The 20,992-nt window shown below is 37.1% G+C and overlaps 1 protein-coding gene across 1 annotated transcript in view; it reads left to right on the plus strand.

The window, feature by feature from the left end:
* PRKCA (protein kinase C alpha) overlaps positions 1 to 20,992 on the plus strand; it is a 141,982-nt gene that overhangs the window by 45,026 nt on the left and 75,964 nt on the right. The window contains exon 3 of the mRNA XM_062010577.1: positions 10,536 to 10,618. Within this exon, the coding sequence (XP_061866561.1) occupies positions 10,536 to 10,618 (83 nt within the window). The remainder of the gene's footprint in view (positions 1 to 10,535; positions 10,619 to 20,992) is intronic.

A 20,992-nucleotide genomic window follows, 5' to 3' on the forward strand; every position in this document is an offset into this window, starting at 1 on the left:
TGCATAAATAAGAGACTGTGGTAAGCTGTTGAAGTGAGGTGACTTGTTACAGACTTTCTGGGTTGGATACTTTGTGCAGTAAACCTTGAGGTTTTGTCATCTGTTCTCAGCTTTTACTGTATGAGCTTCATAGCACAACAAAGAAACCTTGTCCTGTTGAAGTGCTTTCATTTGATATCCATGTCGTATCTCTGTATGGACCCATGGAAACTACTCAGCAGCACTGTATACCATGATTATGTCTGGATTGTTTTGCATTCATTGTGCACTTGCATCTGTGAACACATGCAGTTTCATTATTGTACCAGTGTGGTTTGGAAATCTGGGACCTGATTGCAACCAACTACTGGGCTATGCTGCCTGGTAGAATGCAGATCTGTATTTCATGCATTATGTATCTAGTGACTAACTCTCCACAGATGTCATTTTGGCCCTGGATGCCAGACTGTTTTTTCTTGGTTGGGTTTTTTTCTTTTCTCCCTCCTGACTCACTGGAAGAGTGCTGCAGTTAAGCAGTGAGTCTAATGATACTTACATTTCTGACCTATACTTAATTCTTCCTGGGGAAAAATAAAATAGGTCCATTACAGTCCAGATCTCTCACGAGGTGATTTATACTATGTCTCTTGCAATAACTTCCCTTTTAGAATGGATAGATCCACTAGTAGTTTTATTAGCTTTGGAATAATTCAGCACCTGCATTGGGGAGACTTTGTAAAAGGATCATTTCTAACGGTGTTAACTGCATATCGTAAAAGGCTGAATTGCTTTGTTGCCCTGTGTGTAAGAAGGAAGATAGTTAAGTTAGTGAGGGAAAATAGTTATTATTTATGTTAGAAAAACTTTAAAGCTCAAAAGAAATATTCATTTAAAAATATTTTATAAAATAGATGAAAAATAGAGAGATTTCTTATTTTACCTGTCAGTAATCTGTGCTTTTAAAGTCTGTCACCTGAAAGCTCAGCTGTTGCTTATTGTCCTTGTGACCAAGTTATAGATTTGCTCTGCAATTACAGAATACTTTGTTTTTTTCCAGTGGTCTGTATGATCTCTTCTAAAGTGCTAATATGTCATATAGTAAAACCTTGGATAAAAATAGTCTGAAAAGACAGTGATGACAGCAAATAATTTGCTTCCCTTTTGGACTGTAGACCCTTTATGCATGTTCTGTGGTGAGTAGGAACTAGTTGCAATCTCTTCTCTTTTTTTGAAGGGATTGAGTCATGGCTTAGTGAATTCCAGTTCTTTTTTGCTGCTTGAAAATTCTTGGCCTATTGTAATCAATATTCTCAGACAAACATCAGCTAACATATCACTGACATTCATGGCTTGTATTTTAATGATATGTTGCTTTTAGTAAACATATGTTATAGGAAATAGCATTTACCTTTCCATATCGTCAGAATGCTACTCACTCTGTCTGAATTAATCTAAGAAATACTGTTTATATTGCTGCTTCAGTGAGCCAGGAAAAACTGCACAAATGTGTCCTGACCATCCAGTGAAATATGCTTGTATACTGTTTTCACAGTCAAGGTTCTATTTGAGTTGCTAACAAGAAGAGCCATTATTCTTTCTAAGAACTAAGAGCTCAGACATAGGCTAAATTTTGAGATAAAGATCAAATTCTAGGAATGATGTCTGTACTTGGAAAATGTTTTGAATGTTTGTCAACCATCTAGACAAATTGAAGAAATCCAGTCAATTATTTAACTTAATGATGCAGGATGGATGTTAATGCATGGTTGCTTTATCTAGTATAAATGTAGCATAAATCCAGGCTACTACGGTGGTCTTGTAGTTCTATTTTTGTGCTACGTGAACTTTCTTGTCTGTGTGTTGAGCTAGCTCGGGGAACTGGTCCAGCTAAAACATAACCTTGCCAAAAAAAATTGACTGCATAAATATTAAGACATAGGAGCAAGGAGACAGGGCCACTGGTTTTGACAGCAATGTTCCATATGTCAAATTAAAGTGGTCACTTAACCATGACTTAAGAAATCATCACTATGTCAACTCTGCGTGCTGATGCAGTGTTTCTCTGAGAGATGTGTAAACTAAGAAGGGCTTTACCTGAAAGACTAGTACTGAATTAGTAGACTGATGGGTACAATTAGTTCAGTTTTCCTGAATTAATGCTCAAAATGTACCTTTAAAAGTTACAGTGACTGTGTGGTGACAGATTCCACTTTTGCCTCGATGGTTTTCTTTTCCCATCTCAGTTACTTTCTTTTGATTTTTTTTTTCTTTAAATGTTTTACAGCAAATGTAAATGATTCATTTGTAATTAAATGCTGTGTTTCCATGGTTTCATATTTTATTATATATGTACTACCTCCATCTGAACCCACAGGTATTTCCTATCAATACCACTTTTGCTATTTGGAATGAATTACTGTAACTTACGTCATTCACTGAACCGTGTAATTTTGATAATTACCAAACCTAAGAAATTAATCCACTTGGTATGAGTAAATAACATACCCTTCATACTAAGGGAAAAAGAAAATCTTCCACTTGTTGAGGGTGAACTCTGTAGTTGGTTTCTCAATATGTTTGTATGTCTATGTATTGTCTTCCATTGGCAATGGATTTCTAACTGAAATGGGTCTAACGCAGAGGGTGGGTTATTTTGTGTGTGTTATTTTATTTCCTGAGGATTTTCAGTTACTTTGGGATGAAACAATGTTTTCAGTGACTGATGAGAACAGAAAAGGGATACTGAAGTTTCTAGCAGACGATTCTTTAATGATATGTGTAATTGGATAAGACTTGCCACAAATATTGGGTATCCTGAAGCAAAGTAAACAACGTCTTTTGGCAATAGTGGAATTTGAGTGTGGACTGTGTTTACTGGCAAGTAAGGTTCATGAATTTTCTTAGTGTGTTATAAGGTTTCTCAAAGACAAATGAAAGCCTAAACTTAAATTCAAAATATACTGAAATACTGAGTGTTCAGCTCTTGGAATTCCAATCCAGCGTTTCACTTGTTATATTTGTGTCCATTAAAGTCATACTGAAAGAAGGAAATGTTTTAGTTTACAGCCATCAATAGCTCGATATAATTGAATTCTGACCTTATATAGATTATAACATTAAAATATTCGAAAGTATTTCTGAAACCCTCATGGTAAAACCTTACAGCTGTACTTGCATGCTTTTCCTGTTTCATCAGTTTTCCATTCTTCGAGCTGTGAACGGATTCAGACATGACCGTGAAGCGTGGCATAGACCCTGCTAAATTGACCGTGTGGGTGATTTAACGTGAGATGAAAGATTAAGAAATCACATAAGTCTTTCAGACACTTGTCTTCAGTGCATTAGGCATCTCATGACTGAACAATAAAGTTTTCAGCTTGGTTGGCAGTGAGGAGCAGCTCTGCCCACGGCAGCTTCCAGAGCTGGGGCTCTGTTGAGCTAGTCCTGGGTTCAATGGTCAAAGGCAGAACTGGAAGAACATGACATGTGATGGTGGCTGGGCTTGTAAGAGCAAAGCCATTGTGATTGCTCTTAGTTTTAGAGAGAGTTTATTTATTGAGGATGTCCTTTTATTTTTATGCTAGATGATGTGACTGGGATTCAGTGAGACATTGTCTTGTAGCACTGGTAGAAGCAGTTACTGTGATTTTCCAAAAGCTCTTTGATTTCTTTTGGTGTCCAGGATTCCATCTGTATTACAAAACAAAATAATATCCAACAGCTGCATTCTGGAGATCGGTTTCATCTTGTATCCTGTCATTTCATACAGTCTTTAAATATGTCCAGCCTGTACTGCTTGGGACTGCTGTGGTTCTGAGACTTTTCTTTTTGCTTTAGGTAATACATCAAACTGGAGGCAGCTGCTTCGTTTAAGTCATCCCATATCTGCAGTTAAGGTCACTGCTGAATTAGTTGAAAAACCTGAAGAACTTGTGACCAGTGTTCATTTGTGGACTTTCATATCATGTCAGTTCTTTAGTTGAAGAGCTGTGCTGTTCTTTGCTGATGTGCTTGTACACAGGTACAAAGCAGGTTATAGCAGATGCCCAGAGTGTCTTTGTTGCTGGCATACAATGTGTTAAGATCAGCAGAATTTAAAACCAAGTGAATTCAGACTACAGGAGTGGTAAAAATTGTCTGAGATTGTGGGTCATCTTTTTTGCTGTTACAAGTTCTTGAAATAGCTTTTCCAGCACCATTTTTGATAGATGATTTCTGGGTTATTATTCATTTATAAAATGGGACACCTTAAAGGAGAGAGATTAATAGCTCTGTGAAATTTTAGCAAGGACTTTACATAGAAACAGTGCTCTCTGTCTCTTAAAAAGTACATCATTAACAAGTAGATTGAAACAGTGTTGAATATTTCATGTTCTGTTAAATACTTTGATATTTTGAAATTCTTGCTCAGTTTTGCAAACATTGTGTTACAGTTCTAGGGGAAAAAACCAGTATCACTTGCCTTCTTGCCCCTGTAATGGAAGACAGAAATGATAACTCTGGTGTAGTGTGTGTCTGAATATAGTATTCCTGCAAATCTAAATATATTAAAATGTGAGGTGTGTAACTGGTTTCAAAATATGTTACATATATAGTTGCAAGTATATACTTTTAATTTTTTTCCCACAGTACTACCAGGTCAGCTGAAGTTGTTTGAGTAAATGAAGATGTAAATGTGTTCTCTGCCTGGCATACAGACTGTATTTGTAGATCCTGCAAAGCCAGCTTACCAGTGACATCCATCTGTTTTATACTTAGTGTAAAGGAGTTAATGACCTGAGTAGTTAAGACTGTCCAGACAATCTGTATAATCCTTTCACACAAATGAGATACTGTTGCAGTTCACCATTAGTTTCTCTTAAATTTTTAAAACTATATTGTAGAGATCTTATTTCTGTCCTTCCTTCCCCAACTTCTTTAGTTTAATTGAACTTGACAAAGTTGAAAATCAGTGCAGCAAGGTCAGATGTATGAACTTGAGGATATAAAAATCATTATTGACTAGTAAACTTGGAGCTTAGAAATAGGAGTCAGCCCTAATTTATCAATATTGATTTCATGTAGCCTCTATACTTTGACTTCAGGGTAGACTTTTGATGCTGCTTTGAGAAGGTAGTTTGAATTTTGCACAAACTGCAATGAAAATTAAGATAATCTGTGAGGCAAGCTATGTGTATCACTCCACAGAACAGTGCTGCAAAGGTGCTGTGTGACCTCGTGGTGTTATAAAAGAGCTTTAAGAAGCTTAGTAACAGGTTAAGGTGATGGGGAGAGACAGTCGGTTTTCTTATTAATGGTGTTATCCTGGAACAGACTGCATCTCGCTGGGCTGTAGGCCCTTTCAGTGAGAAAAGTGTTATAACTGCCAAGTGGAAAGATTTCATGCAGCAGTTGTGTTGGCCTTGGTACTCTCTTGAGGTAGCACTCTCTTCTAGATGGGGTGAAACATTGGCAGAAAAAACTAGCTGCTGTGTTATAAATTACAGATGCTTGTCTGACTTGTGTTTGTTTTATAATGTACAGTCTTGTTTATAATTATAATATGAAAGGGCCTCTTTTTTTTTTACAAGTTATAATATATCCAGAAGAGGAGAAAGACAACTATTGCTAGATGTTATTTCTTAATTGTTACTCCTCTTACCCTGGAAATATTCCCTGTTCCCAAGTTTAATCTATTCCTTCTAAATTTATTTAAACAGTACTGCTTACATAAATAACAAATGTAGTTGGTATTTAAATGATCTGTCTATTTTGAAGTAGTACTCTATTTCTGTTTAATGTAACTGCTGTGTTTAATCTTAGAATGAACTAATGCATGCCGTGTGACAAATTCATTCATTGCTTGGTGTTGTGCAGACAACACAAGTCAGCCACTAATATGGGCCCCTTGGGGAAATTCTGTGGCCTCACTGGAAATGCAAAGCATGTGAAACAGCAACAGAAAAACGATGCTGTGCTCCAAGCTACTGTAGAGGCTCTTGAAGTTCTCTAGTATACTCTGAGAGTAATGCAGAGGGTGATTTCATGCTTGTTATACTGCTGTTGTAACTCCTCAGTCCACTTCAGAATCAATTCTTGTTCAAAACCCAAGAGCAGAAAACCAACAACAAATATTGAGTGTATAATAGCAGATTTATTTCCCTGTTGCTACCAATCAGACCTCTTCTACCACTTCCTTTGGAAGAATCAATATTTGAAACCCAGACACATGTAGGCAGGAATATGAGTCCTTGTTGTGAGGCAACTGATGATGTCATAACAGCAGAGCCACAGTTATAAAGTTTGTTTAGATGGGAAGATAATGCACAACTTGTATGGTGGTTAGGATTTTATAAATGTATCCTTTCAGTTGGGGGAATGGTCCTGACCATTAGAAAAATGAGTCAAAGATGAAAAGACCTCACTGATTTCTCTAGAGATGGTACTTGGCAGTTTACTTACACTCCCTTAGAAATGCATTCTCCCTGCCCTTTGGATTTGCATCTTAATTAGTTTTACTGAAAAAATTAACTGTGGCATAGTGGAGATGCTCATGTCTATTAGAAAGGTTCATCTAACCTGATGTTTTTCATCCAAACATGAGAGTATAAAAGTGATTAATACATTTATTTATTTGAAATAACTTAGACTTTTCTGATAATTCCACACTGTGACTTTTACCTTGATATTTGTGGCCCTAGTTCTTTGGAATGCTTTTGGTTGTAGAACTCTCCAGACACATGACTGAATGATGTGTGAGTGACTGGGACTCTACAGTGACTTACTTTCCTTCTTTATAGATCACCTAATGGAGGAGATTGCTTCTGTTCCTTATTATTGTGATATTTCATTTCTGTCACATCAGTCTGTGTCACATATGAAAGCTACTAGTAACAGTATTTTTAGCAGATATCTCTCACCCAACAATACATCACGATAACCTTTGCACATCATGTAGTTTAAAAATCTACAGCAGTGCTGTGTGTCTTTAAGTGACTGATGTCTATATATATTATTAACAACAGCATGTTTTTCCCAGTATTGTGCACTGACAGCCAAGTGTTGGATAGAATGAATTGCCCTCCATTATGTATCATAAATCCCACAAATCATGTAGTGCATCTTCTTGTTTGCTTTGAGAATGCACTGAGTGCTCCTTACCACATTCTTCCTTGTTGTCTTGATACTCATTTAGCGTTTTCTGCTCTCTGCAGCATTGCTGGGAGGGTGGAGGGCAAGGAATCAGCCTGGTAGCTGTAGCTGGTGGAGAACTAGCAGTTAGTCTGGTTTTGCAGCACAAGGCCTATTTTGTTCTCTCCTTTCCTCTGTGTGCCCTCCTCACACCTCCTCCCTGGGCTGCTAAGAGAGTATTTGTCTCCAGCAAGCCTAGAGCTGGAAAGGATGGAAGCACACAACTATGTTATACATACCACAGATCAAAATCACACTGTCAAAACATGAAAATACCTCAATAATTTTCTTTTTAATTTTAAGTGCCAGCCACAAGAAATCAGTTGCTCTGAAGCTACTACACATAATGTGTGCCAGCTCGCTTCTAGTTATGCTCTTGTTAAAATGTAAAGCAACAAATTTCCTACCAGTCTCTGCAAATCAGTGTACTGTAACTTTCATTATAAGAAGGTGGTGAACACAATGCAACTTCTTAACAGCTGCAGAAAGTGATGTGAAGCTATTAAAATCTTTTCAAAACAAGTAACAAGAGGTTATTTTTTATCTCTATTCCTAAAAACATAGCATGTTATTTTAAGCAGATAATACTATGTTTGCTCTTATCTGAACTGAGTACATTTTCACATGAGTTCTCTACCTTTGCATTGCTTTGAAATTAAGATCATGTGAAAAACTAATTCTGAATTGCACTGTAATGGCTGGATTTGAAAATGAGGATTTGGATGTTACATTTTATGTATGCAAATGACATCTGCTAACAAGGGATTTGAGTTCACTGTTACCCTTTCCTTTTAGATTTATGATTCCATGAGAGTTGCCTATTCTATTGTTTCTTTTTATGCCAAACTATTTGGTTCTCCTTTGGGTATTCTCAAGAGGTGAGAGAAGTCTGAATTGCTTACAAAGGAACCAAGTTGTTTGGAAATAGGTAACCCATTACAAATACAAATTGGAAATAAAGGCAAAACAATTGAGACTGTCCATGCTGAGGTGCACACAACAGTCAATCTATTAATAGACTGAACAGAAAGGTTTTTAGAAGTTCAATAATCATGATCAATAACCGAAGCCTTAATAAGTGACCTTTTTTGAGGTGTGATTTCAGATCCAAAAGGAAAAATGCTATCTGGCTTACTTCTTTTGGCAGCTAAGTCGAAGTTTCACTTGTAGTGTGATTAGCATCATTTCCATGGAAGTTAGTAGCTAAAGTTCATAGCCATAGAACAAAGCTGTAGCAAAGAGGGACACTGTCTTTCCTACATGTTTATCTTGACACTTGACATGTCATTAAAACTGAGGTCAGCACCATCTCCAGTAGAATGAATTCTTTCACACACTATGAGTGGCTGTCAACTCAGAAATAGGATGTGACTATGATATTTCATATATATTGCTCAAAATAGATTCCCAAATATGGAGTTCTCCAAATATACACTCTTGCTGAATAAAGGCAGACTTGGAGTAGCCAGGCTAAAGATCCTAATTTAAAAGGCAGCCATTGGTAAAGCAGCTCAGTTTGACAGCCTTTCAAGAGGTATTCCTCAAGTTCTTTTGCACAGATTATTATGTTATATTTTGCAACTGTATGATCACTGCATACAAAAGTAATTAGTTAGCTTTTTTGTTTTCTGAAGGATTTTTTTGCTTGTGATTTACTCCAGCAAACATAAATCAGGCTATTGTCTTCAAGAGTGGAAGGTTTGGAACTAAGAATGCAATTTGGAAGTGAAACGGTTTTCAGCTGCAAGTAATATCAATGGTAATTGCCACTTAGTGATCTTTCATTTGGTAGGAACAAACCTTCGAAATTATAATTGCAGGATTCATTGGGATTTAGATCGATTAACAAACTAGACAACCAAGTGGGCAGCATGCATTGAGCCAGAATTCTGGCTCGTGTGAAGTCGCCAGAGCTTATCTGGAATCAGTGGAGCAAAGCCCGTTTCATTCCATTTGCCCAAAGAATAAACATATGCCATGTCAGAAATAGAACAGTTGGAAACAATTGCTGCATGGGATGAGTATGAAAAATAACTGGGGAAGATATAAGGGCGATTAGACTTCTGTAAAGCCAGACAGCTGACTTAAGGATGTAAATGAGGCCAGCCTGGAATTATGGTGCATCATTGTTGTATGCTGCAGGGACAGAAAGGTGCACTTCTTAACATCTTTCTCAGCTCTCTTCATTAGGTAAAAGAGATTTATATGTGTTTTAAATGGGAAAGAGAACTATTAAAGCTTCCTGGAATGAGCTAATTAGGAAAATTGAGAAAATTTAATCTGGTTTCCACTGAACTTGAGAAAATTCAGTGTTCACAATTGCCAGTCAGTTGAAATCTCTTTTATTCAAGTGTCCCTTGAACTAGTGGGATTTTGATGTGTTGGAAATACGAAAGTTCAAGCATTCAGTCAATGTATTGTCTGTAAAAGGACTGTGAATTACTTTTGAATCGTTTCATTACAACCTTCCAACTCACTGCTTGATGGTATAGTGTGTATTTCAAGACTTTTACAATCTAACATCTAGATTGTTCTCTTTTGAAATGTGGAACGATTTTGAAATACCTGAACTAAGCTTAACATTAAGAAAGAACCTGTAGTGAGGGTGAAGAGCTAAAATGCCTTCTTCTTAAAGCAAGCACACTCAAATAAGTTGTTCTGTTTGTGTGGTTTGGGGGGAAATGTGTGGCCTGTGCTGTGTGACAACCTGTGACCTCTTCACATGACATAATGAGATTAAAGCAAGCTTTCCCAATCTCAAAAAGAAAAAGTTCTGTCAGGTCATTCATAATTTTTACATGTGAGTCGTATTGTAATCGAGAACTAATTTTCTTTTGCCATTATCTCTCCTCTGATATGAGAACACTTCATTCCCTACAACAGTCCTCAGTCAGAGCTTTGATTTGTCACAGAAATAATTAGTAAAGACATTGGGTTTTCGTAGACAGGTTCACCAAGGCATGCAGGTGAATAAGTCCCATACCCAAGGATGAGTTTCATTCCAGTTTAACATTCCTCGTTCATGCCTCCAGCTCTTACCTGAATGCACATTGACCATTCCTGTTGCAGATGCAGGTTTAGATTCAGGAAATGTGGCTTCGTGGAGTTGTTCATCTCACACTATATTTAACACTATGGGTTGTCTTAAACATTAAAAATGTATCATTGTGCAGAATCCTTTGATTTTTAAATATGCATCCTTCTGTGTAATTATATTGTGTTTGCTTGATGTCTGCCTTTGTGTCTTTATTTAACATTAGGCTCTGCTTTCTTTCCTTGACTTACAGGTGAAATATTTGACTATAAGACTGTAATTATGTTTGTTAAAACAGAAAGAAGACACCAAACTAAGCCATTCTAACAGTTGGTTTCCCTTTTCTTACTAGTTTGCTGTTTTGTGGTTCATAAGAGATGCCATGAGTTTGTTACCTTCTCTTGTCCTGGGGCTGACAAGGGACCTGACACTGATGTAAGTACATTGACATTTAATATCTTGCTTTTACACATAGTTTTATGTTGTTACACTGAACAACACTGAACTATGAGAAAGAATTACCAGTATCAATAGGCTCATTTTGGTAATTGCAGTCCAAGTGAGTTTTAACAGCTCTGAAGTGAATGAAAGATTTATTTTTTATAAGAAAAGTAACAATGAACATTTGACCACAAACAATCTCCCTCAAAACACAACACAAGTTTGCTTTATGTTGGATGTATTTGATAGTAACAATGGCCAGGAAAGGCTCGAGGCTTTTCCAGAGCTTTCTTTATGTCCTTCTTATCTTAAGATACATGTTCAGAGTTGACTCTGTTCCTTGTCCTCTCTGCACACAAGGATCTGTAGCTCCAATTAGATGATAATGTAGCGTTGTGTCAGCTGGCTTATGTGAGATAGGTTTTTAAAACACTTCTATTCATGCTTGAGCTAGCATACCAGTCAGGATACACCCACTCTACCTTCTTCTGTCAATACTTCTATATACATGAAGCATTTTTGGTCAACAACCGGGTTTTGCTTTCAACACATCTGGTTATATGGTGAGACACGTGTACAGGAATTTTGTGTCAGCCTGCTCAAATAAACAACCAATCTTGTTTTTTCACATAAAAATAACGTCTCTTTGAGTTTTATAAATTCCACTTTACAGTGAAGTAATTGAACATCTGCTTATGGGAACAATACATTCCAAGTGTTCTTTGTCTGAACAGCTCTGTTTTGTTTCTTACAACATATTCATGCTCTAGATTGTAGGCTATTATCTCCTCTGATGAAATGCACCAGAAGACTTTTCTTGCTAGGTTTTAATAAGCTTCTCGTGAATTGTTCTAATATGCTAGCCATTAGATCAATGAACAATATAAGGGCAGAAGCTGCATGGGGTTGTGGAAAATGTGAGATGTTAGAAAGTTTTCTAATATTTAAATACAGAGAAATGTCAAAGAGCTGAGGAGAATTTGAAAAGGAGTTTAGTTTTTAATCCTTTCACATGATCTGTATTTAGATACATAAGAAAAATGTTTCAGTTATAACTGTAGTTACCTGGTTCAGTTTAGCTGATACAATTGCTTACAGAGACTAAAGCAGGTCTTACATGACCTCAGTCATACCTGGACTTGGTCTTTTTCCTCTGATCACAGAGAGAATTGAGTGACAGTGAGATCTCAGTGTTGTCTGGCAGCACACTGAAGTTGGTGGCAGAACCACTCACTGCAGACCTCAACATCCATCTTGTTTCTTCCCCTTGCCCCCTCTTGACTTATGGAGACATGATCCTCTCCTGAGTCTGCTCCTGAATAAGACCTTTTCCCAGAGATCACCTAGCTTCAATTACCACTACTTTGTCAACTGCTTGTGATGGAAGAAGCTTCACAGTACTTGAAATATCATTGCTACGATCAACTGAATCCTACTAAAAATACAACTGTAACTGAAACTTCACTTTTTCATCTTTTTCCAAGTTGAGTTCTGCTAACTCATGAAATGCTCTGTTATTTCATTTATATCTGTATCTCCAGCCATCTTCTTCTTCCTATCCATTTTTTTCATCTAGCTCTTCACCTCAGGTTTTCATCTTTCATCAGCTGCTCCTGTGCAATGCTGGTTACTTGTTGCCACCTCTTAGCCAGGACACTCCAAGAGAGTGTTGCTCCAACAATGAGATTCTGAGTATCTAAGCTAAGGGCCAGTCACCAGAAGTTAAGGACATCCATAGATAAAGTCAGGGAGTAAGATTCAAGAAGTCAGGATTCAAGCACAGAGCTGTTACTTTGATAACCTGTGCAAAGAACAGAGACACTGCCAAAGCTTCATTAAGCACGTTGGATGGGAGCAGGGCATAGGAAATACCAGTGCAGCCCTGATGCGTTCCTCAGGAGTTGTGACAGTTATTCAGGGCTGTACATAAAGCATCTCTTTCCACTTAGCAGACAGCACAGCTTTCTTGAAGGAAGTTGCTTAACTAAGCTAAGGTCATTTTCTATGACAGAAGTCAAAGGAAGAGAGTTTTGACAATAACCAAGTCAGAGCAGAGCACTCGGAAGCACTCAGAGCACTCAGAAGGCAATGCAGAGGCTTACAGGCATTCACAGAGCCTCTCTGTGTAATGCAGGAAGGAAGCCAGCCCTCAGTCTAGCTTTGCTTATAGTGTTCTTTAGTGCATTTTGTCAAAGGAGGCTCTACTATTAAAACAATCATGAAAGCTCCAATCTTGAGTGGTTTTGACTTTGAAACATCATTTCTTCAGGGTCTCTCTCCTGAAGTTCATACATGAGAACATGCCTTTGTGTGTGAGACCATTTAATTTTACTGAGAATCTCAGCATGGTTGTAGAATCTGTTCTGTAGCAGGTTGTTAATAGTCTTTAATATTGCTGACTGCATTTTGTGATTTGATTTTTTGACCTTGGTGATTACATAAATCAGCCTAATGCCTCATTTTAGTATTTGGGTTACCAAATGATCATTTTCAATATTTACCCAGGAGTGATATCTCAAAAACACTTTGAAGATTAAAAGCAAACAGAAAATAAATATGTTTTATTAAAATTGTGCTACATTAGTGGGTCCTATTACTGAGGATTGTAGAATGTCATACTTTAATTTACTAAAATGTTTGCCCATACCCTTTTACAGTGTACAATTCAGTAACATTCCTGAGTTAGCACAAGCTTCCTTCTGAAATGTAGTGTGCTGTAAAGCTTATCATAATATTTAGCTGAGTTTTAAATACTAAAAAGTCCTTTTCTAAATTATTTTGTGCAGGTGCACAATTAGTTTGCATACTCAATGCTCTAGTGGCTTTGAATGATGTGACCTTTCCATTAATTGGAGGAGTAATATTGCCATTAATAAAAAGAAACTTTCCAGAGTAATAATTACAAATGGTAATAATTATATATTATCATATTTACTATGTATTGTAATGATTTTAAATTACCATGCCCTGTACTTTTAGCATAAATGAGGCAATCCTTACGAGTACATCATTAGAATAATTATCAGTTCAGTTTGTTTTCTTTAATAAGGAGAATCCAAGGTCTAACAGTCAGCTGCCCCAAAATGGGTGATGGTCAAGGTTGGAAGGCAAAACATTTCAAAACACCAAATATTTCCCACTCAGAACTGGCTTTCACAGCCAAGGGAGGCATTTCTTGCAGGCAGCTCTTGCAGGTAAGTGTTCATAAACGTCCCTGCTGAGGCCTGAGGTTTCTAGGACACGATGGCAAGGGCTTATTTATAGATTTGCCTTGAGGCGAGGGAGTGCAGCATTCCCGCTGTGTGCCTCCAGCAATACACCGTTTCTGAGCTGTGGGGTTTATTAGTCGGTCAGGAAGACTCCAAAGGCGAGAAACCACAGCATTTACAGAAACTTCATTCTGACTTCCATGAAAGCCAAATGTGTACACATGGCTGAAGGGTGAGGTCGAAGTATATCTGAAACATAACGCTCTTTTGAAAGCAAGACTTGAATTGCTTTAAAGAAATCAGTGGTATACAGAGAGATTTCTGTCACATAGGTATGTTCAAAACACTTGGTGACACATTATGGCTGCAGCAATCCCCTGCACAAACAGGGAGCTCCACTGACACTTTCAGTAATTTCTCCAAATATATTTAACAGCTGCCACAAAAGTTATTTTTACATTTCAGGATATTTAAATACAGTCACTCAGGAAACAAAAGGGATTTCAGACTGTGCTGTCCACAGACCTTTTCTTATTTCCTTACATGCCAAGTGTTTAATAAACCGACTCCTCGGCTGGATGAAAGTCCTGTGGTCTGCATCGTGCTAAAAATAGTGGTGTACAAATATTGTCTTCTCATGTAACATTTTTATTTGCTACAGTATTCTATTGCTGAAAAAGGAGGAATGAATTATTTTTATGCCTTTAATATTATAATGCCTTAGTAAAGGTGGGTGCAAAAGAGACAACAGCTTAAAATCAACCTCTTTTTGCTCAAACTAGGTGAAATGTGAGGCTGAAAGCTCTGTGTTTGTGCCAAAATGAAAATAATGCCTATGAATAAAGTGGTTGTCCTTGAGTAGTACTGAAACGCTGGTGGCAGGGGAACAGTGTCCTGTTCCAGATGAAACAGGAATTAACACAATCAAAAATTTTTACATTTCTTTAATACTTGGCAAAGAGTGTGCTCTGGTGTCTTCTCAAAATCCCAACTGAGGAAGTTATTTTACTTCTAATGACTCTCTGTAGTTTGAGTAGAAATTATTCATCTTCTCTTCATGGCCAACTCTTTTATGGTGATGCTGTTGAGTACAATTTAACATCTCCTACTGCTTTTATATTCTAAAGTGACATGAAGCATCATTTCCAGTTCAGATACTTGTTTTTGGAAGATGGCTTGGTATTCATAAAAACTGTTTAAAGTTGTTGATGAAATGCTTTAAAACTTGAGTAAATTACTGTAAAACTATAACAACTTCAGCTGTAACTTCTGTTGTAACTACTTTTATTAAGGTATATTTAAGAAATATTTAGTCAAGTTTCTTTCAAAAAAGATACCTTAAAATTAAGAGTTAAATCCCTTTTCCCTGAACATAGTGACTGGAGAGTGGTTTTAAACAGCATGTGGTTTATTAAAATGTTCCAATTCCATGCCACATAGAACAAAAAACCCCAAAATCACCAGTAATTTAAAATAGTGTTTAATTATTTTCAGTACTAGTTTACAAAACTTCAGTATAGAGTACACCAGAACTCAGACACATCCATCTGTGGATCAGCCCTATTTTCCTTTCAGTTGATAGTAAAGTAGGATCCAAAGGACATTTGTGAGCAAAATGAATAGATGGAAATTAAGAAAAATGAAAAAAAACCTAAATGAGAGCAAGTGCCTGTACAGTCAAGGGACATTAACTCTGACTTTGCTCCTCAGAATTGCAGTGAGTTCTTATTTAAGCACCTAGAAGAGAATGAATTGGTAAAATACAGGAAATGAAACAGCAAAGCCATCTCATCCCCTTTGGCAGGGTGATGGACTTCATGAGTATTGAAGGTGACAAATCGGGAAAAGAGTTTAAAGTCAGTAAGCCTCTTGACATTGAAGTTATTTGGGAGCTTTGTTATCTTAAACACATTGGAAAAATCAGCCTAAATCTGAACAACTGTGAGGTTCTGTGGGGATGCTGCAGGAGCTGGTGCAGATACTGGAATACCAGCTAGCTACACAATCAGCAGTTGACAGTAGGGAGAGTTTAGCAGAGCTCTGAAGTTCAGATGTTTTCTTTTTTCATTAATTAAGATACAATTTAACAAAACAAATTAAACAAAATCCCACAATAGAGGAAGAAAAGTAATAAATCAATGTGAACTGATTAGGAGGGGACCAGTGCAGAAGAAAATGAAGCAAGGTTTTTAATGGGTCATAAACTCAATACTGGCCAGCAGTGCACCTCTGATAATAAGGTGATGAATTTCCTGCAGGGATATGTTAGAAATTATTCTTCTGCTTTTTACTGAGATGTTTTGTGTAGAATTTTAAAGCTCTTCTGGAGACAAGTTTATAAAAGAACCAAAATGTTAAAGGTCTTTAAAGCATGACCTTTATGTCTGTTAAGTTTTAACCAGGTGTCACACAGGCAGCTTGTGGCAAGGAAGGATTATCTATGTAATAGGGAAAGTTTTTAGGTGTAATGATAGGTAACTGCTGCAATAGGTTACCAAAGGAAAAAACTAAGGTTTTTTGTGTGGGATTTGCTTCTTGAAACAGTGCTGTAGGTATTATCTGTGCCCTCATTGCACGTAGGGGAGAGGTGAGAGAGGTCCTCTAAGGTTCTGTCATGCTTTTCATTTTATGATTTCTATGCCTTTAGAGTTTGGAGGAGAAAAATTGATCCTCAAAAAATTCATATGCTGGGCAACCAGTGGGGAATTAGAATTTGTAAATGATAATTTACAGGATGACAGCAGTGAGCCTGGGTTGGTATCTTATGTCCATATTTACTGTGGTATTACATTATTCCATTTGACAGCTGTGGTTGTGATAGAAATGATATGAAAGATCCCCTTCCTTATGGCACACCTCTATACTAAGCAAGAGTAAATCAATATATTTGGGCTATCCTGGAGGGTTTAGTTGTCTTGACCAGATTTCCTTTTCTGTTCAGTTCTAAGTAATGCTGAAATGCATTAATTTTCCTTTTTCATATTCTTTTCTTTTTCCCCAAGTGACCTTTAATTGTGCTTCCAGATTGTTTACATGTAGGAGGCTCGTTTCAGAGCAAAAGAACAGAGTTGCTTTGCTGGTCTTGGCAATTAAAAACAAAACACTCATGAAAAGAAAAGTCAGTAAGTAGAAGCATAGCATTAAGGCTTATTGCAGAACTAGTTAGGAAGGGATTTTAATCAGAAAGCTTCGCAGTGTTTTTCCAAGGATAATGAAATGCAGCAGCAGGGGATGTCTGATTTGCTTTTAACCATTTAGTTGTTTTTGCAATGAAAAGCAACTATTGATCTTTAAACATCATGAGTGATCTGAGCAACAAACAAGCAGCACTGATAAATATCATAGAATCCTAGAACTGTTTTGATTGGAAAGGACCTTTAACATTGAATCCAGCCATAAGCCACCGAGATTCTGGATGGCTTCTTTGCTATTCTGAATTTTGGATAATAGGCAATCTTGTCCTAGAAATATTTTCTTTTTAATTAAGATAAAAAGCCTTCTCACTTCATTATGAAAAGATGCACAAAGGCAGGAAGATCTGGCAAGATAAGAGTTCATGCTTGCCAGATTAACAAAAATGCTATCTCCTAGAGCAGCCTCTGTGAATTTTTCCAAGTGATTCTTAAACAGCTCTGATGCAATAATTGTATACATTTTTCATTGTATACTCCAAACAAAGAAAATACAAAGCCTCCTCTATTTAAAAATTGAGATATCAACTCAATGCATCTGTATGTCTCTCTTCTAATTATGAATATCATTAATCACAATGACTATGTTTACAAGGGCATTATTAGATGTGGAAGGTAAGTAGTATCTTATAAAACAATTACACTGCAAGCATATTTTGATCAATATATATATTCCTTGCTATGTTACTGCTGCTCTTTCCCAAAAAGCTAGTTCTAGATTACCAAAGCAAACAAGACCACAGTCAATGCAGTCAGTACTTTAAAATGAATTTTACAGGGCAGCAAGGATGTTTTTATTACAAAAAAATAAATATTTCATTCCTTGTGATTACCCTGAGCTCTGAACCTCTGCAGAGTATCCAAAGTAGTTTCTGGAGAAATAAAGGTTTAATGCTTACAGTTTTGACCTCAAAGCCCTAAAAATGAACTGTAGGTAAAACTTGCTTGTGTAACTTTTCTGGTTTTTAAAAATGGATGATGAATGGTACTGTGGCCAGCTATAGGGGCTCATTATGAAGTGTGGGCATTCAAGTATAATGGCAATGAAATTTCAATTTGAACTGAATCATTCCTGAGGTAACACTCCTTTTAACGAGGGAGAGAGAAATTAAAGAAGGAAATCTACCCAAAAGGGCTCTGTATATTTTAAGTGTGTATTTTGCTCATATTCAGATGGCATCTGCAGGAGGTTCATGTCTGTGGTAGGGAGGATGTGCCTCAGTTTTCTCCATTGTGCGTCCCTTGATGTTCCTCTTCCTTTACCAGATACTTCAGCATCCAAGTACTATTTTCCCACCCATCTACAATAAATAAAATCCAGCCATATGTCACCCTCTCCACCTTCTGTTCATCACCACTTGCCAGGCTTTGCCTCCGTTCAGAAATTTGCTCCTCACCTGCCTGCGTGTGCTTCACCTGCTCCCTGTCCGTGCTCAGCTTATTTACTGATCAACAACAGCTCAGTGCTCCTCCTGAGACAGCCTTTCAGTGTTCTTAGCTGAATGTACAGGGGTGTTCATAGCACCACTCACCCAAATGCCTTCATTTAATAGTTGGAAGCAACTCCACAGGTTACTTGAGAGCAATTCATGGACTGGAAGATGTTTGCATTTCTCTTCTACTGAGAAAGCTTTTGTACATTGCATTCCAAAATTTAAGTGCAGACTCCTTTTATTGCAACTAAAATGGCTTTTTAGTTATAGTGAATGATCCTCAAGAAGGAGAATTAGATTGCAAAGGAACAGGTTCATGAACTTTTAGAACTGCTTGGAATTCTCAGCCCTTCCCTCTGCCCTACAGTGCAATTCCAGAATTAACCATCCTCGTTTTTCCATCTGCAGAAGATGCATGAATACTGCAGCATTCACAAGAGCTTTATGAATCCTCTCTTTGTACCAACCCCTCCAACAGGAAATCTGTGCTGGGTGACTGCCTACACGAACTATGTGACTCCAAAGGCACGTTTGCTTGAGTCCTCCATTGCAGCTCTTTCAGTTTATGGAGCTTGCACCTGAGGCACTGGGCAGGTAGTTTAACCAGGGTTTTTTATAGTCTTTGAGCTTTGATAGTTCATACCTTTTGAAAGCTATAAAATCTTTTTCATTTTCCCAACCCAGAGCATTTCAGATGCTGAATTACTGTCATAAAAAATTAGGAGTTGTATTTTGATTTCCTAGGTTTTTGCTGTGCAGTATACAGTATAAGACAGATGATCCATGTAAGAGTTAATAGTTAAACAGAGACTACAGCTGAGAGAGGAAATGTAGATAAATGATGAATCTAAAAATATCAGTGATTTTCACAAGCGAGCGTTCGAGAACAATTAGGCAGTGATATTATAAAAGGAGAACTCTCAGCAAAGTTATTCCCAATAGTAAAAAGAAATCTTGTTGATAGAGTTGCAGTTTTAGTGGCAGTAACTACAACTGATTAAGCAATCTGCTGGGTGCTAATTTCACAATCAAAACTTTCCAATTTGCCGTTATTAGGGGTATATTTGTCGATGTTCCAATTGTTGAGCATATTGAATTGTGTGATATAAGTTGAATTCAGTTATGTCCTGTCATCTCATACTTGCCCTTTGCAAAAGTTTGTTGTGTCAGTCTTTAAACTGTACATAAATATGACCTGATATTGGGATTTAGAGGAGAGGAACGCATAACACTTACTAATAACCTCTTTTCTTACATGAGTTATTAATGTGTAAAATGTACCATAGATGTTTCTATCAGGTTCCACCTCCACAATCATACATTTTTAAAAAGAAATCTGATTATGGCCCACTGAACTTATTAACTAGGAGGAATGAATACAGTCACAGACCACTGAGGAAGCCTTGCAGAATGCCAAATGTTTTTAGCACTGTCAGTTTTTTGAGGTGGCAGTTCTTACACTAAAATTAGATGAAAGCTTAATTTGGAATAAAATGAGTGGGTTAATTTTGAAAAGCACTGTAGATCCCATATGCTACAAATAATTCTAGAGTGTGTCACCAGAGAGCATACCTATCTTTGTAAATTATTGGTAGCTATTTCCTTGGGATGCTGGGAAAAATTTGCTAATTGCTACTGAGTTAAACTGATACAGCTTCAGTCTCTTAGTATAAACCACACAACTTCAGAGAACCACTTACAGGGTTGGGGATTAAAAAAAGAACAACTTGTACTTTGTCAGAGAGAGCAAGTTTCTTTTATCAAGGTGTTTTGACCCTGGAATAGAGAGAAAAAGCAAGGAGGGAAGAGAGGGAGAGAGACACATCCTGGCTGGTTGTCACCTGCCATCCTTTGCCATTTGGGTTCTGTTTTTCGGACTGATCCCAGTAAAGCATTCAGGTCTCTTTGCATAAGCAAGAACAGTTTAGATTCATTCATGGGCATGCTTTTGTTATTTTTCTTCCCCTGAATTTTTACTGTCCCTTATGGTGGTGATACCCTTAAGAGATCCAAATAGTTCACAGATATTTCTTCAGCCTTTGGAAAAGATTTGATTTGTCTTGAAATGGACAATGATCTCAGGGAACATCTATTAGTTTATATCATTGCCACAAAATATTTTCTCATTTTTTAAATAGGTTGGATTTTTATACCAGACTAATGAAAGTGGGTACAAACAGATTTTAAACCAACTGCATATTACCTGTGCTGACAAACAGAATCCTGATGGACTGTTGAAGCAACGTTATTGTCATGATTCCTTTCATAATTTAATCTCCACTATTCTCTCACAAATAAATAAACTGTACCATGGCCCGTGTAATTAATGAAACTTAATCCTTAAAGTACCATTGATCATAGGCAAGGCTCATAAACTAAAAGCTAAAGCATATAATAAATTCTAGTAATGAGAGCTTAATAGATATAAAAGTCAGAGACTGATTTATTCTTTTTCCTTTTTGTCCCCATGAGAAGGGTACCTGCTGAACTAAGGCATGAAAGAAATTTCTGTGTTGGGAAAACTGTTGTAATCTC

The sequence above is a fragment of the Colius striatus genome, chromosome 18 (assembly GCF_028858725.1).
Source record: "Colius striatus isolate bColStr4 chromosome 18, bColStr4.1.hap1, whole genome shotgun sequence".
NCBI classification, from domain to species: domain Eukaryota; kingdom Metazoa; phylum Chordata; class Aves; order Coliiformes; family Coliidae; genus Colius; species Colius striatus.